Below are 19,407 nucleotides of genomic sequence, written 5' to 3'. Positions count from 1 at the left end.
TAACTTTCATCTAAAATTATCTCATCTCATCTCATTTTTGAATCCAAACCAATCATGATCGGTGTATATCATGGAATTCCTTAGAAAAAAGTGAGGAAACACAAGATCCACGTGAAAAAGAACTAATTTTTTTACTAATAGATCCAACTCTTTTTCAAAAAGATTACACAGCGTTTGTGCACTTCATGACTATATCTAATATTACTCCTAATATATATATATATATATATATATATATATATATAAGTATAATCCATTCCTGCCTGCCATATTCTTAATTTGAATACCACCTTGACTCATGCAAATAACCATGTGTTCATTTCATAATTAAGACCTATGTCTTTATCCAAAAAGTATCAGATGATGCAAGTGAATTAGGGGTAAAACTAATATATGGAAAAAAACTAACGCATGGAAAACTGATGTATGCAACAAACACGGTTAAAGTGTGAGAACCTGAAAGAATATAATTCAAGAATTTCAATTAATCAAGAAAGCAGAAGGAAAGCATTGATTGTGGTAAACATTTTGTGACAAGAAACTCATTTAAATAGAACAAACATAGGACCAATAGTACCCTAAATGGTAATCATTATTATAGAATAATACAGACTTAGAATAACAAGCACCAGCAAGGCACAATCATTAGGTCTCGCCAAAATGCTGTTGGCATAATAGTTTCAGAGCACAAATAGATTAAAGAGCAGTAATGCATGATAATTAAAGCCGATTGACACTTGACAGAAGATAGAGAGCCATAACACAGATCTTTGATTGATAATTTTTATAATATGCTTAATTATATAGGATTTTATTGGGGATCAGTCCCTTTCTTAAGCTTGCTGCCAATTAACATAAGTCCTTCTCAATGTGAACCTTCTCCATAAGAGTCGGTTGAGCTTTTCCGACGCCTCTCATTGTGACCAGCTAGACGTTTCCGACAACTCTTTTTGTTTTCATCAAACTCTGATAGCAAATGGAACCTGTAATGCACCATTTCATAGAAAGATCAGCTCAAGAAGAAATGAAGTAAAGTAAGGTTTTTCCATATTTTACTTCCTCATGATGATCAGGTACTTGATAATAGTCTTTATTTTCATATTTCTTCTTCTTATTAACTAGTCGTCGAACCAAGCAATGCATCAGAATAATTAAAATAGAGTAGTTAAGAGATGAAGAAGCCAAATAAATAAATAACAGAGTCATTAATAATTCAAAAAAATGTGTAGTTTTCCTACTTATTTGAAAAGTAATAACAAAATGATTGAAAAGTTAAGTGGTGGGAAAGCCAAAGAGACAAGTTAGAGAAATCAATATCTACTATTAAGATAAAAAGTCTTTTCTTCTCCCTATTAAATTAGAAATCATAAATAGTAGGAAATCTTTCATATTCAAACCTTTTTTTAATATTAATGTCAATAAATCATGGAGTGAGTTTATTAGGGTATTAAAGACAATACAATGAAAGGCCTTTTTAGCATGTGAATGGTTGGGATGAGTTAATAAAATAAAATGATGAGGTGGCTTTAGAAAGTATATAGGTAATAGATTTCTTTTACTTCTCTTTAGTGATCAACACTAGCTTCAAGAATCAAGGCAAAGAACTAAGCAGCAAACGTATAGTGGTAGTACTGCGTGTCTTTTGGTCCATCTATACATTAATAATCGAGGAAATACGAAGAAAGCAGCATCATGGAAGAAGAGATTTATTACTCATATTTGAACTAGGGGAAAGATTAATAGACCTATTCAATCTTGTTGATTTAAGCTCTTCAAGATCAGTGGATATTTACTCAAAACTAATAAAAAGCTGAAGCTGAAGATTATATATATATATATATTATATATAAAGATAGAAAAATTCTAGACATAAGCCTCACACATGTTTTTAAGTGGTGTGCTGGAGTGTGAGACTTCTGTGTAGCACAACTCATAAAGATATGCATGTATCAGTAGATCGGTTGAACTTCGGGAACCCTCCACCTTGATCAGTAGATTCTTTATTGAAAAGTAGAGAAGCTATAATTCATATATAAGGATGATAATCCTCAAGTAAGAAGAGAGGTAAGAATCGTAGTTCAAGTCTTTATAAAGATATATATATATAGACTGGTATCAAACTGAGAAGAAGGCTTTGGCCCAAATTCTTATACTCCATCTTTTGATAGCGGAATTATTTTCCTAATGGCCTCAACCTGCTGACAAAAGCTATCCTTCGTACGTTTTAAAACACGTACGAAGATTTATATATATATATATATATTATATATACAAAGATAGAAAAATTTAAGACATAAATCTCACATATTTTTAAGTGGTGTGCTGGAGTGTGAGATTTTTGTGTAACACAACTCATAAAGATATGCATGTATCAGTAGATCAGTTGAACTTCGGGAACCCTCCACCTTGATCAGTAGATTCTTTATTGAAAAGTAGAGAAGCTATAATTCATATATAAGGATGATAATCCTCAAGTAAGAAGAGAGGTAAGAATCGTAGTTCAAGTCTTTATAAAGACATATATATATATATATATATATATATATAGACTGGTATCAAACTGGGAAGAAGGCTTTGGTCCAAATTCTTATACTCCATGATCTTTTGATAGTGGAATTATTTTCCTAATGGCCTCCACCTGCTGACAAAAGCTAGCCTTCGTACGTGTTAAAACACGTAAAGATTGTTGTGTGATGAATTTCTTTTGATCTCCTCCTTTCTACTTAATTCACTATATAAAATATTAATTTTTCATAACAAACTAGTAGCTAGGTACGTACGTATATGCGAGAGTCGTGAGTTCACATGGATTTGGGCTATTTCAGTCTTGCTTTTTGCTAGCTTCCAAAATACTTGCAACGATTTAGTGGTGTAATTTCAGCTTTTGTTGCATGCATCTGTCGAAGCTTGATATAGAGAATTTTTTATGGTAAACAATTTAAATCGATCTTTAGCATCTAAAGATGTGTGCTTTCCTTTACCAAGATCATGGAGGCATTCACAATGATGTCAAAAGAGGATAAAGCTCATGATTTTGTCATTCAAGGGAAGCAAACTACCATGATGTTTTGTGTAAATTTGGTGAAGAGAAGTCTAATTTACAGAAGCAGTGTATGAGAAACTCCATAAACTTTTCGATGTTTGGTAAAAGGTTTTAGTTTTGGAGATCAAGTGCCTCCATAAACCTTATTTCTCCAAAGGTTTTATTCTAATTTCTTTCTATAAGTCCTTTACACAACGGCAGAACATGAAGCATTTTACATGGAGAAGAATTTGGAGAAATAAGACTCCTCCTAAGGTGGCATTTTTTGTTTGGACAGCTTCTCTGAAAAAGGTTCTGAGGCCGGTGGACAAGGTAAAGTTTTGAAATACTCTTTATCACCTCCTTTGGGTAGGGAGAATTAGCCAAGGACTCATTGGGTGCGAAAGACCCAGAAAGTTAATTAGAAAGAGACTTGAGATCGGTGTAAGAAGTCTTATATATCCCTTCAGGAGCGGAGGAAATGAATGCTTTTGTCGAGTTCTTTTTTTCTTCTTGATCTTCTGATCGATGGTGTTTGGCTTTTGGGATTTTAGGAGTCTCAATGACCCAATCAAGCAAGAGAATTGAGAAGTTCATTCACGAGCACCAACTACGTACGTTTATAGGCCTAGTGGAGACTAGAGTAAAAGAGATCAATAAAGCCAAGATTGAAGGAATCACCAAAAAAGGTCGGTCCTTTTGTCCAATTACGGCCAAGCATCACCAAAAAAGCTGAAGGATTTTAATGGGCAGAGATTTGGAAAATGTTGAACTATTGGTATTGATTGGAAAGCACAAGTACTAGTTCATTATGCAATTATAAGCCATCAGAAACATGAAGTGCACATTGGTACAAGTTTTTTTTAATCTTTACACATAATCATGCACTTACAATATATACATGATCCATACACACACACATACATAATCGAAAAATGCTACTTGACACCTTTCATCAATATCCTCTTACATGGCATAAAATGATTAGCATCTTAATAAAATATAATAAATAATTTTACTATCATTTGATCATGTCATATCAAGAGATGATGAAATGATGATGTCAAGAAGATGACAAATAGCATATTCAAGATATACATATTCCCTACTTAAAAATAACAAAAATAATAAAAGTTATTCTTTCCAATTAGAAGACAGACAGCTACACCTGAAGGGTGTTAGGGTATTGATAAGGATGGTGGTTTCTCACTTGGCAGTACTACTATTGGCAGGCTGACAAAAGGCACTATACATACTCGGTGGATTGATAACGATACCATATATAGGTGATGGTTTAGGCAATTTGGCCTAGGAAGTCAAGAAGGCATATCGATGGGTGGTAGAATAATAGCAAGCGAGCTAGCAATTCGGTTGATGAGTCATTGAGTGACTTGGACAGTGCCTTTAATTATTGATGGAGAGTGAGCGGTCAAGTGGGTTGTTTTGTATCGGTTCTCCTTTACTCTTTTATGGAGAGTACATTATATTTAAGAGTATTGCTACATCCACAAATGAACTACATAAAAGCAATCTCACAAACTGACGTGGTTTTATCTAATCCGTTAGATTTACTTTACAATAAAAACAACTTTATAATCTGACGAACCACATCAAGCCACATTAATTTATGGGATTAATTTTGTATAATCTCTTTATAATTAAAGTATTTCCCTATATTTAATACTGCAATTTTTTCAAACATGATGTTAAAACTTTTAATTACCGATACTTATAATACACACACACATATAAGTCGGACTTGTGAACAAAATCCTGGTGTTCCGCAGCATAACAATGACATATAACTCATAATTCACAGAGATTTTAACACAGTTTCTTGGGCTTGGAAATCAATTTCTCTTTCACAAGGAAACTATTTTTCTAAAATAAGCCGGAAAAAATAAGAGTGGTTAATGCTCAGAGGTACTACGTACAAATTTCATACAACCTTTGGATATATATATACCGTACTGCATACATATATGCATGCACGGCCTCACCGTGTAACAGAAGGAATATTGATAAAATTCGTAATGCACCAAGCATCACTAAGAATAAATAGCTGCATGATCATATATAATAGGAATATAGGACTTTGAGAGATCACACTCCAACAATTAATTCAATTATAATACATATATATATATATATATATCATGGTGCAGATAATTAAAATTTTCATTAATTCCTTCTATATTTGTTAAACCTCTTTGTCTGCAACCAAATTGATGGACATCAGTGAACTTGCTTGTGGTACGATTAGAAAGCCTAAAGTTTTAGATAATGATATCAGATCTGCAGAAGGCCCCATATATATATATATAGGCAATAACAACTACTGTATATGTTTAAGATTAAGCTAGCTGGAGGTCGTTGTCAACTAACAAATGGATAAGAATTTCTGATTGATATGACACTTGAAAGGTAAAAAGGGGTGGTTCCTGGCGTAGTCGATTCAACGCATTTGTCCGGTATATTATTTCATATTTAGTCGCGTATGGCTTACAGCTCACAATGATCCCTAGCTATCTTCTGCATCCTTTAAAAGGTGCATGGATACCTTTGGTGTTAGAACAGGTTTAGGGTTGGACTGAGAGGCTACTACTGTACTGGTTCTGATCATCTTGTATTTCATTCAAATTAAAATGAGATAACGTCCTCATGATAATGTGGCAGAAATAATTAAAAGTAGGAATTATTCTCCAACACCCCTAATACTCAAATGCCGTAATTTACTTTGCTTGAAAAGCACACTGATCATCAACGAGTTTAATGTACTATGTTCTGTTTGATAGACTTAATATATATATATATATATATATATAGATTGGTTAATTCGCCCTAGTTCTAAATTATAAATGACCACTTATTATAAGCTTCTTTCCTGGGAGAAAAACATTAATCTAACTAGTTGAGCTACAATGGAAGAACAAGAGAGAAATTTGAAAACCAGTAGAGATCAGAAAGGAACAAGCTTAATATTATAAATGATTGGAAAACTAGGGTTTCTAACCTGCTGCATTGCTGGCAGAACCTTTTATGGAGTCCATCAACGTTGACAACCGGAGCCTTGGCATGAAATTCGCAGACCTTATGGCGCCGGTGGTACGGCTTGGCTTCAGTGAAATCAGCATTGCAATTCTCCGCCTGGCAAGTAATCAGCGTTGACCCTCCACTGCCAGATGATGTTCTCCTGCTAGATGCGGGAGTCATTTCTCTCTTCTTCTCATCCTCGCTAGCTTCATCCTCCTCCTCTTCAGGCTCCTCCACCGTGTTATTGTAGTACTTGCAGCTCCTCTTTCCCTCGGCTCTGCTTGTTTCCATTTTGCAAAACAAGAGCAGACAGACAACGGGACAGATGGAGCTAGCAAGCAGAGAAGATCAGGATTTTGAAGGCAAAAAAAAACCTTGAGAAAAGTTGAAAAAGGAGAAGAATTTATGCGAGGACCACAAACTCCATTTTCCCCTTGTCAGCATAAGAATAATTGTGAGGTCCGGGTAGAAAGCAAGCATCACGATTGGCTCCAAAAGCACAATACCAATGGGTATGAACAGTAACGTGAATAGTTTTACTTTATAGGGCTGCGCTACTGTGACTTAATTCTCACTGTACCACATTTTCTCTATGCATTTCATCGGGTTCTAAACATTCTCGGAGGGGTGGCTCTACAGCCACCACTAGAGCTTCCGTTGAGACTTTCGCTAGTTTAGTTTCCTCTTTTTTTTTTTTTTTTTTACATATATTTTTTAAAATAAATTCACAATATTATTAAAAAATATTTACTTAATTATTAAGTAAAAAAAAAAAAAATTCAACTGTAGCCCCAGCGAAATCTACCAGCGGAAAGAATAGCATTTTTTTTTCGTAAAGTGAACAAATGTCGTGTAATTTAAAAAAAAAATTATTATTAAAAAATTAATTTTTTATCACGTAAATTTCGTATTTACTCATTTTTTTAAAAAAAATTATGCGATACTTATACATTTCATAATTGTAAATATCATTAGAAAATAGATCTTCCACATGACTTCTTCTCTATAATATTTGATTTGCAAGATAATTTAAAATTCTTTTTATAAATAAAATGTTGTCAAGTAAGAGATGTGAGCAGTATATATGCAGTTCTCGACCGACACCAACTTGTACCAATAATTTTTATTTCAAGTTTAATTTTTTGCTATCTATTTTTCTTATGATGGGAAACTTAAGGGATTGTCAAAACCTTTTTCTAAAAAAGAAAAATGTAATATATATCTGTATCCAGTTAAACTTTAATTAAGATCATGTAATGCACCCTTATCACAAAGAAGATCAAGTCTATCTATTAAAGATAACTTGCACCCAACATGGAAGATCTAGCATGCATAACCAGGCCCAAGACCAAGACCAAGACGCTGGGGTTCTACGTATTCTAATGCAGTGAAACCAGAAACTTGCCATGGATTAACAACCAATGAACAGCATATATAGGTTTTCTAGCACATACATATACATGCATACATATATCTATATATAATAGTTTGGATATTGGATGCGGAGCCTCTGTCTGTCTCTCATATCACTGTAATAGATGACAGTGCTTTTCGGATAGAATAGGGGATACCTGCGTCAAACCGTATTATTGAGGTAAGGGTGAAAGGGGTGAAGTATCTATATATGATTATGAATGGTACAATGATTTAAAGAGCTCGGCCAATCCTGATTCAGGGTGTCTACATCGTTCGTACGACTAATTACTATTCTATGTCCTTGGATATTTATTCTTTGGCCCTCCTAACTTTGTTTTCACATTAAAGAATTCCGTGTAGTCAAGCTAGCCAGCCAACCGGTTTGCAGCAAAGTGGCCAACTATATAATAATATATATCCTCACCCACATAACATTATATTTACTTCTTCCATCATCCATCCATCCATCTACATGCGCGCTTGGACCACGCCCTTTCACTCATTATTCATTATCATATTTATTGGTCCCATGGCGGCCGGCATCTCTCTCTCTCTCTCTCTCTAGATTCATATTTCATCATCTGCTGATTCTGCTTGAGTATTGATGATCATATATACATATATATATATATATATTTATTTATTTATATATTAGAAAATTAATTAACTGTACGTGCGTTTGGATTACGGCATGCACTTGTACCTTTCATGTCTTGGTGAATAAGAAAGCAACTAGGTTATAATTTATTTCTGTAATATTATTGCCAAAGCTGGTTGGGCCTCATCGGCCTGTTCATCCGAAAGATAGATTTTACCTACGAATAGGAACGATTTTCTTCCCCTTCCGCACGTTACAAGTACTGTTCCAAAGCAAACATTTCCAGACCTAACCTTCAAATTTCTTAAATTTGAAAAGTCAAATCTTTATCGCCGTACGTACACCAGATCAGCACACGTATAAACCAATATGCTTAACTGATCTCTCTCTCTCTCTCTCTCTCTCTCTGTCTTCTGTATAGTACTGATGCTGATCTTACGTAATCAGCCTTGAGGTAAAAGGAAAAGAACAGTGAGAATATGCAATTTTACACTGTTTTATATATATATATATGGTATAGCTGTCTAATATTGATGGTCCAGTACTGATGAAGAAGAATATATGAAAAACCAAGTTGGGGGAATATATGATCTATGACGTCTATTATCTATATAAATCACACAGGGGGTCTCTGTCGATCCCTGGTACTGTTACTAGCTAGCTAGCTACATCAACGTATATATGGAAGGTTAAAAGGAATATATTTTCCATTTTAATAAAGTTTGAACTTTCTGTCAAAACAAAAAAGGAATATGTTTTTCAAAAGCTTCTCTACTCTACAGTCTACGGGAAAGAAAAAGAATAGAAAACAACAGACAAAAAAAAAATCATGCATATCCCCCACCCGAACATAGGGAATAAGATTTCATTCAGGTAGCTCCAGCCATGCATGATCTCTCTCTCTCTCTCTCTCTCTAATTCTCTGGTGGCATTGTGGCCGTTCTTTTCTTGCTCTATTTAGTATCCACATATTCGGTCGATCTCTAGAGGTGGTGGGGGTTCCTTGGGGCTCACCTTCGTAACTTGTTTCTTAAGTGGCATGCACGGAAACCTCAAGTTGCGGGAAATTCAGGTGGCTAATTAAAAAGCTTCCGCTCTTGTCTCCCCCTTCCCAAGCTTAGCTACCAATTAACAAGGAAAAAAGCTTCTCTTTACCCGGTTTTACTTTTTACTTTCTACTGTCAGTCACAGTACATGCACCGATCGACTTCACTACGCTTTCAAATTTTTACACAAGTTGGGCCCAACATAACCTCCAGCAGTTTATGCCTTCGCTGCAGCGCTGGGCCTTTCATTTATAAGACTGTCCTTTCCTGCGAGCCTTCCAAACAATCTGAGCCCATCGGCCCCACGGATCAATATTCCACCAGAATGCCGGTTCAGGACCACATCAAATGACTGATTAATATTATGCCATATATATGGAGTGAAGCAGCTTTATTAATCGCTTTAATTTTCAAGATAGCTAATTAAACCAATAAAAAGTATCTGGATTTTGACCCAGAATTATCGATAAGTGGTCCCAATCCCTGCAGGTACGTGGTACTCATGATCGATGCCTAGCTAGCTCTAGCTTAGGCTTGGGGTTTGGCGTTTTTCTGATACTGGAGCCAAGCCAACAATTAATATCATAGCCAGCCAGCCAGCCAGCCAGCCACTGCATGATTGGGCATGTACATTAATAATGCATATATATTAGTATACGAGGAGGAAAATAAACTTTAATTGTAGATTTGCTCTTTTCTAGTAGTCCCTCCATGGTGGGATGCCATTAATATCGATCTGTTCTCTTAATTAATATCACTTATAGGGGGATTTTTATTTTTTATTGTTGACTTTAATAAACCATTTATTTGGGGCAAAAAACAAAGAAAAACAGAGGCTTCACGCTCCACCACAAGTCCCCCGATGCCTTCGATCGTGTCCCTCATCATCCTGTTCTTCGTCTTCTTCAATTGCTTCGCTTGAAATGGGTTGAACCATGATTTTTTATCACTTTCGTAGTCCACATTAAAGTTGGACCATTCCTACCATGCATTTACTGTGTACATAACCCAAACTATTTTGATGTGATTTCTTTATTTCAAGTTTCAAACCATGAATAGATCCCAGCAGTACTCCCCCTCAAGTGTGGTAATCTGAAGGTTGACACATTTGTAATTCAAAAGGGAGTTCGAAAGCAAGCTGCTTTACCAAGGACGTTGGATTTTGTGTTTAGTAACTTACTTGGTAGACAGTTTTATAAAGTACTGTACGATTTTTTTGTTAATGTTATGCACAGCCTGCTTGGTAAATACAAGTCCTATCTTCTCTGTATTTTGTTCATGGAAATTAACATCATCAAACCCACTTAATTTGGAGTAAATAGTGGCGGCAAAAAAGAATGGTTCATTTTACTTTTAATTAGGGTGTTTTGTTCCGTCTCCCAAACTTGAGCAAAGCCCTTGGTAGTTGGTATAGGGTTACCATATGCCTCGAGACTTGGGCTACAATTTGTAGCACAACGGGCTCTGTTTTGGGCCAGTCAATGACTAGAAATTAATTGGGGGAATATACATGTAAAGAATAGGAGGAGAGGTTTTTGTTTGTATCTTTTGGGGTTGAATGGCTTTTTTTTCAAATCTTTTTAGGGTTTTTCTTTTGGTGAATTTTCTAAGGGAGATTGGAGGATTATTTTTTTTTTGGGAAAATAATTAATTACAACGTGAGTAATGATACACTTGCAATTAATTTTTAATTAACAAATGCAATTATATAAGTATGTCACTCTAATATTACATATAAAACTACCCTCTATTAATTTATGTACAACTGTAAAATAGTTGTAAGTAGATCAATTTTCTTACAAATATTCATCAATTTCAATTCATTTTTATAACATTAATATCGTTTATTTGATCACCATGCAGCACATTAATTGGGGTTCAATTTAATATCATATATAAAAGATTTATATCTATATTAATGTAGCAATAAGAATTTCATTAATTCAAGTTTGATAACGAGGGTACGTTTCTCTTGTTTGTTCATAATTAATTAATTAATTGTAGCTAAAGTATCCACTTAATTTATTCCACCATGCATGAAAACCTTATCTTATTGTCCTCAACACTCCTTATAAGAAACTCATGTACTGCACATTGGACAAGCTGGTTTCAAGAGCTAGATTTAATAATGCTAGCTAGCTAGAGCTATAAAAAAAATAAATAAATAATGCTAGCTTAGAGCATCATGATAATTCAGATCATGATCGGATCTTTTAATTAATTATAATATTCTCAGAATATACCAATCTGCATCTTTCATAAAGTTGGTTTTTATTTTATTTTATTTTATTTGTAATTCTTTTCTCGGTGAGGTGGAGAAACCTCAACTGGATAGCTTTTATCAATTTATATAGATATATATATCGAAGACAAGATTTGGACCCACTCTCAGGAAAAATGAAATTTGTTTACGGCACACCCGATGAAAATACACTACTGGAATTGTCCCTCTCAACATCCTCAAGGTCCCACGCAGGACCGGCGCATTTGAAACTTCCATAAGCTACAGTCCACGGCGTTCAACCATACATATACATACATGATATCATGAGTCATGACCACAACCTAGTTGGAATTTTCCAATCTCAAATCAACTTCTGCTGCTTCTGGCACATTTCCCATGTTTGAGTACTGTACTCTGTCTATTTCCATCCATTAAGGTTCGATCACTGGCGACTGGCAAAATTCGATAATGCCACTGGGACTTAAAATTTGATCATAGCCGTTAAATCATATCAAGTGTGTGTACATATATATATATATATATATATAACGATCGGCCTTATCATTTCGACAAGTTTTAGTATTTACCAATAAATTATTAATCATCTTCTTTAATTTGATGATGCCAACCATTTAAGAGTAATATTATAATAATAAACTGTTTTGATGAAAAAGTTAACTCTATCACAAATGATATTAGTAAAACTTGATTTTCAATAGTAATTTTTTTTTTTTTTTAGAGAGAAGTGTTTCAGGTTTAAAGAGATTTCATAAAATAAACTCATAAATTAATATGATTTTAAATGATTTGTTAAATTTATGATTTTATAATAAAATTAAGTAGGTATTTTTCTTTTCAAAAACCATGATATTTCGTCTAACTGTGGAGTACTACTGCAAGCTTTGTGGGTCTTCCTTGTTATTCTGCATTTGGTTTGGACTGGAACCTTCGATCGAGGAACAGAACAATTTTATTTATTTATTGATCTTCACAACAACAACATCATCATGATTATGATATCAAAAAAAATAAAAAAAAACATCATCATGATTATATGGTCAAGCTGGTTTTTTTTGTCCCTCTTGAATAGCCACATATATATTGACATGTAGTGGTGATATGAACGTGAATGGTTCCAAATTAAGTCCCATCCTAGCTAGCTAATTTGATATATATCATAAATAAGATTTTGCATATGCATGCCTGGCCTCCCTCTTGGATACTTATCGTGAACGATAGCATGATGCGTTTCTTCCACAGCTTGCGGCTTGTCCAACCTACTTTGATATTTTTCTAACAGTCGCGCCATGTTCATGCGACATCCCGCACAGGAGGGTACGTACGTATATGATGATGGGATAAGTATGCAGCATTAATATTATGGAATAAATGGCTTTAGAAGAAAGAATCTCGTTCGCTTTTTCCATCTGAAATCATGCATCATGATTCGATCTAGATCTATTCAACAGTATATATGATCATGAATATACAGTATTAAATATTGAAAGTAGCTAGCATGCAAGCTTCTGATATAATTAGCACCCGGCCCCCTAGTATACTGTACAGTAGTACTACTCTTCATTGCAACTGTGCTCAACTGAATCGGAATTGCGAGCTTGCACTAGTTTTGTATATAAGAATTAATACAGCTTTTAGATCAGGGCATGCACAATACCATCTTTCAACAATGTAAGTGGCGTGAACAGAAAGGAGCATTAATACTCTAAATGAGGAGTGAATCTTTGTCTGCACATAATTTTGGGGGTGCAATATGGTCAGCCTCTGATAGACACAGTTGGCTTGGATTTGATGCTTTGGTCCCCCTTCTCTCTCTCGATGATCCCTTTAACGTGCGCGTTAGGTTTCTTTCAAGCTTGGCAAATTGGAATCACTTTGTTGGGTGGTGGTGGAGAGGTGACTGGTGTGGGTGGATCGGACCCACTTGCACTTGCACCTGCACCTTCACATAATCTACCTCTAAAATTGACTCAGTAGTACTATTCCAATGCAGCCATGCTGATCCCCTCTCGGTTTGCCCAATTTCCTTCCGCCTCACACATTTATATATAGTGATCGATCTGTAAGAGAATATCAATATCCTATCATGCATTTTAAGTTACACTACTTAAAGCAACAAATACCAAAAGACTTTAACTTTAGGTTGGTGTTTTGTATTGGATATCCATTGGATAGACACTTAAGTTTGTTCACTCACTCGGCCCCACTTTGACTCATTCTTGCATGAATTAGAAATTGATTGTTCCCATAATCATAACGAATTGTGGTAACTTAAAAACAGATCAAGTGAGAAGTAGTACTCCTACGCCCCCCCCCAATATTATATAACTCCATGGATACGAGGTGGCCGGAGGACAAGCATATCTCTATTCTCTTGCCAAGAATATCATTCAAAATTCCAAAAAATTATCTTCTTTAACCTGCAACTTACGTACAGTCCACACACTGATCTATAGAGTACTACCTGTACATGACATGTGTTCTTTGTAAAGAGCAACTTGTCAGTATATTATATATATATATATATATTATACATACTTACCCGGAAAACATGTCGGTAGTATATATTTTAGTTACCAAAAATCAAAGTTCAACAAGCAGAGGACTGCTGAAGAATAATGATGGGAAGTAGGGTGGAGGAGAAGATCCCTTGGGGAACTACAAATCCGTTTGCTCCCCCCAAACTAGCTTTGCTTTTTCCTTCTTTTTCCTCAGGAGCTGAGCTGCCCACCACATGGTTCTGCACCTCAGGGCTCCACACACACACACTCTCTCTCTCCACCCAGACACCATTAACGGTTTCTTTTCCAATTTATTTGGTTTTTCATGATTTATTTTCAGACCAAATTGGATGAGAGAAGAAACACAGCCACTCGGCAAGAGCCAATTCGAAGAGCGTATACCGTTCTTTCCTACTTTTGAGTCTGAGAAGTGTAGCTTCAGGAATTTTGAATAGAAAAAAGCTGTTTTCCAAGTGATCCGTTTGTCGATACACTCTACAATTAAAGTTTCTAATATTACTATTTTGACTTTTGTTTTTCGATGGTATTATTAGTGGATCCAATAATAAGCATGGAACTCTATTCATACGGCCTACTGCTTCTACCTCAGGTAACCTCCTTAACGTGAATTGAGGCTTAAAACAAAATTTTAGAATGACACCGTTAAATTTTAACATAACATCATCTAATATCGTTTATTTTTTATAAAGAAATATGGTAGGGTTTTTCTTCACGCATTGACTTTCCATCGTCATTACTATAATAGACTTATATATAACATTTATTTTTTTATTTTAGATCTTATTTTAATTTCGTTTTCAAGAATACTAAGCATGCATGCATTTATAAATTAATTTTGGGAGCCTTGCATCTTCTTTAAAAAAATAAAATATGGCCCAACTATTGAGCCGACACTGCCTCCTAGTAGATTGCATGGCCTCTATGCTAAGTGTCATTCATCTGATGTCTAACCTGTAGCATGTAGTTATGGGGGTATTTGAATTAGCTTATACCCTAATCATGTTAATTACAAAGTTTAATGGGACATTATGATCTTTTGATTTGATACAGACAATATTCATTTGACGAACTAGGTATATACATAGCAACACCCTACTATACATATATATATATATATATACATGCACATGACACACACACATATATGAGTAGTGAAACTAGGTCTCGATCTGTCGTCCGTCCTGTGAGAAAGTTCATGTGGTGTTAGGCTCTAAGAATGGTATAATCATGCACGTACAGTCGAATCAAGATTTGAGCTTGGATAAGCCAATAATAGGACAGCCAAAAACAGTTGAGTTTGGTGGTATAGAATATGAATCATGAGCCAGAGAATTATTAATAATAATAAAGTGGAAGTGGGATTTGCGGTGTGACTTTGCATGGGGTATTGTGCAGCTAGCTCACTCTTAGGGATTCCCTCTTATCTATCTATCTATCTATCCACATCTGTATCTGTACAAAGGAATTTTACGTAGTGATGAGGACTATCATGTACAGTTTATCATGTGTAAATTAATTAATTAATTAAATGCAGTTTTTAATATCTTGAACCTCTCCAAAGATTCATCTGTAATGTTACTTTACCTTCCTGTCTTCTTCTTGGATTTCGAATGTCCTTCTTGGATTTCCCATTAAAATAATGGCCTACTCAAATTCGATTTTGGACCAACCCCCATCACGTGAAATTAGATTAAATAAAATAAAATAAAATCGTTGCTACCTGGTAATTAACCTCTCTTTTCCTAGGGGCCGGCCCTCTCAGAGTCATAATATTTCAACCCAGCGCAAGAAAGTCTCACGTCCCCCCCTGATCTTTGTCTGTTTACTCTTTGTTCATCGAGTCCTGTGAGAGATCAGAAATGTTGGGTAACTGTGAGAAGATGGTAGTCATCCCTCCAACAACAAACGAATGGTCACAGGTTCCTCTCTCTCTCTCTCTCTCTCTCTCAATTATTAGTCAAAACACGACCACTACGGCACTGCCCCATTTTTGTTGCTATGCGTTTGGAAGAGAATATGTCTCCTGTGTGGTTATTTTACCCTAAAACGCCACCTCAAACCCTTTTCTTTTCTTTTCCCGGTGCAGAATCAGATAGATGATCAACAAAGTTTGATGGCTTCTACGGGTAGGGTAATGGAAAAACCAGTCCTGGACCAACCAGTACAGCAGCAGCAACAAGCCCTCAGGTGTCCGCGCTGCGATTCATCTAACACAAAGTTTTGTTACTACAACAACTATAGTTTGTCTCAGCCGAGGCACTTTTGTAAGGCCTGCAAGCGGTACTGGACAAGAGGCGGTACCCTGAGAAACGTTCCGGTAGGTGGTGGTTGCAGGAAAAACAAGCGCGTGAAGAGGCCTTCATCAGCTTCGGCTACTGATGGAGCTGCTTCTTCTCCAGCTCATAGTGCAAACCCAGACCCTCCTTCTCAACCACACATCGAGATATCTTCTACCACGTCAAATCATATCAATCCTTTGTTTTATGGGTTTGCCAGTAACCCTTCTGATATGAGTCTTCCTTTTCCCAGATTCAATCCCAGAGTTTCCAATGTGGACACTGTTTCTGGGTATGATCTCCAACCCCACCTGAATGCTCTTGGACTTGGGTTTTCGTCTGGAATTATGTCTAATGAGAAGGGTGATCAGAACCGTTACAGAAATGGGTTTAACCCTTCTAAGCAAATCCAAGATGTTGTTACATCAAACTCTCTTCTCTCAAGTTATTCCATCTTCAACTCCTCAGCTTTTTCTACTACCACTTCCCCAGCCATCGCTTCCCCACTCACCTCTAGCTTTCAGCAACATGAGAAATTTGTCAATGGAGGTATCAAAGACACTCGAGCAGTACTAAATCATTTTCAAACCATAGCACCATTTGAAGGCTTGCAAATACTGGCCTCTAATGAAGCTGGGATTTCCATGAAAGAAGTGAAAGTAGAAGACGGCCAGAACAGGTTGGATTGGAATGGTTATTGCCAGAATCAAATGGAGCATGTCGGTATGTCGGATCCTTCATTTTACTGGAACGCAACAAATATTAATGGTGCTTGGAATGACCCCGGAAACATCGGGTCTTCGGTCACTTCCCTGATCTAGCAAAACCAAACATCATTTTTCATTTGTCTCCCTCTTTTATAGTCATCTTGGTCGTTGCTGGCATGGCTACTTTGGTTTCTGTTGATTACATCTGTTTGTAGTGAGTCTCAGTAGGGCAGGTTTTAAAAGCAGAATTTGAAACACACACACCAAAACAAAAAAACGCAAGATTTCAGTACTTTAATTGAAGCAACGATGGGAGGAGCTTGGATCCGAGCGATCATGTCAGCTGCAGAAAATCAGCCTATTAGTTTTATTATCAAGGTTGAGACTCATTAATTGCGCTGAGAGGAACCTCGGATCCTCTACATCTCATCCCCATGGGTGTCATCGGAATCACCGTATACGGCGCTACGCAGTGTGGAAGGTTTTCGTTCCGTAAGTTGGTCGACTTTGTTGTATGTATATATATATGACCATGTCTTTTTTCTTTCTTTGTTTGTTTCTAGATGGAGCTGGGGGTATATGTTGCAGTCCTCAAATGAAGATCATCTGAGGAACTAATTATTTTTACTCAAGTTTACCTTCTTTCTTATCCTTCTTTGAAGTGTTCATGACCCCGGGGGAAGGGGGTATAATGGTATAGAGAAAGAGGGAGATTTGTTATCTCAACGTGGCTAGTTATTAGTTTTTATATATGCTTGGCATTGGTATGTTGTTTTGATCATGTTAATTATTGGTATGGAGCTCTGCTTTTGAAAGATCAGTAATGCACATGAATATATATATATACTTGGTATATATCCCGGCACGCGCATATATATATATATATATATATATATATATACACACACACACACACACACATATATATATATATAGCTGCTAATTCACTCTTCATTAATTAATCCCTTTTTCGCTGCACTAATTAATTAGCTTGTTTGTCCAAGCTGATAGATTAACACGTAGTAATTGATCCAAACAATGTAGTAGTAGTTTTGGTGAAAGATTAATGATTGCAAATTAATTATATGGGTCGAATAGATTTGTGTGTATTCCTTTGGGGTTTTTGGCCACTTGGGGAAGTTCAAGGGACTTAGAGTATTCCCAATAGATAATGTAGCCGGAAGGGAAGATCGAGCTTAAACTACGTAGCAGAAATCCAGGAAAAGCGTGTTTGCCTATCTAAACATTTTTAGACTTTTGGAACAGGTTCTTGCATTAATACTGTTTTTTGTGATGAACAATGCTACACAACCTTCTCAACATCTACACACTATCTTTTTTTAAAATCTTTATATTTTTTAATATTTTAAAAAAAAAATTTGAGTTCATTCTTTTTAAAATAATTTTATTTTTCTATTTATTATTCATATATTAAAAATTTGATGAAAGAACAAAATAATAAAAATTAAAAAATATGTGGTGTGTGGAGGTTGGGAGGTTGTGTAGATTTTTACTTTTGTGAGACTCCATGTGATAAGAAAGGGGTATGTAGTATATGTGATCTTAAATTATTTGAAAATGAAAAGTTTTTGTTCTTTATAAAGTTCTAATGAGACTCCAATTAATGTATTATTTACTTGTCCTTTTAAAATATAGTTCATGTAATTTGAGTTTTCTATTGAGATGTTACAAATGTTATTAGAGCTTACATCAACTATAAATATTGGATTTGAGCCGTGTCACCTACAATGAATGTACAGTCCCGACAAGGACGTCGGAAATTAAAGGGAAGAGATTGTGATATCTCATATGATAAGGATAATGGTACTTAGATGGTGAATGAGATCTCACATTGTTTGGGAATGAAAAATTCTTATTATTTATAAGGTTTTAATGGGACTCTAATTATATTATTGACTAGTCATTTTAAATATAGGTCATGGGATTCTATTATTATTGATTAGAATATTTTAAAAATTAAAAAAAGAGAAGTTTTTTATAGTTAAAACGCGGGTTGGAATTGGAGATCCTCTCTCAGTTATTCTAATTGTTTCGATTGAATTAAATGTTATCTAATATTTTTTAAAAAATAAATAATTAATTCGATTAGATATTTAAAAAGGATTTGCATTTTTCATATGTATGAATGGGAGGGAGTTACTGCTTATTGTAACTGTTTAAGCAGCACAAGTACCATTGTTTTCTATATTACCTCTTATCATGCACGGTAAGAGTATTGGTAATGGACTAGCTAAATGTCAATATAAATCTAAATTTTAGTTAGATGTGAGAAAAAGTTTCTACATTGGACTAGCCAAAAGTCTAAAACTTAAGATTTGAGTTACAGTAAATCTTAAATCATCTCCAAACATGGCTAACTACTATTCACAATGGAAAGTAATATTTTATTATTTCATCACTTCCCTCTCTCTTTGAATGGTAAAATATGCATGGCATACATATTATTTATTTTACTGATTGTGAATATTGATAAAGTAAATATATTATTTTTACAAAGCATGAAGATCTAAGAAATATATGAATT

General features: G+C 35.2%; 2 protein-coding genes across 2 annotated transcripts; one reads left to right on the top strand and one right to left on the bottom strand.

Moving 5' to 3' along the window:
- Window positions 1-562: 562 nt before the first annotated feature.
- Window positions 563-6,702, bottom strand: LOC109020137 (squamosa promoter-binding protein 1). Its single transcript, XM_019002548.2, has 2 exons — window positions 6,036-6,702; window positions 563-983 (listed from the first exon to the last, which is right to left on the bottom strand). Exons 1-2 carry the CDS (start codon window positions 6,344-6,346, stop codon window positions 866-868), a joined length of 429 nt encoding a protein of 142 aa, XP_018858093.1. The 5' UTR covers window positions 6,347-6,702; the 3' UTR covers window positions 563-865.
- An 8,924-nt stretch (window positions 6,703-15,626) lies between these two features.
- LOC109020138 (dof zinc finger protein DOF1.4-like) lies at window positions 15,627-17,612 on the top strand. Its single transcript, XM_019002549.2, has 2 exons — window positions 15,627-15,798; window positions 15,966-17,612. Exons 1-2 carry the CDS (start codon window positions 15,739-15,741, stop codon window positions 16,974-16,976), a joined length of 1,071 nt encoding a protein of 356 aa, XP_018858094.2. The 5' UTR covers window positions 15,627-15,738; the 3' UTR covers window positions 16,977-17,612.
- The last annotated feature ends 1,795 nt before the right edge of the window (window positions 17,613-19,407 follow it).

Source organism: Juglans regia, chromosome 3, assembly GCF_001411555.2.
Source record: "Juglans regia cultivar Chandler chromosome 3, Walnut 2.0, whole genome shotgun sequence".
NCBI lineage: Eukaryota > Viridiplantae > Streptophyta > Magnoliopsida > Fagales > Juglandaceae > Juglans > Juglans regia.
The sequence above is the reverse complement of the archived record's forward strand: the minus strand, read 5'-3'. Positions and strand labels throughout refer to the sequence as shown.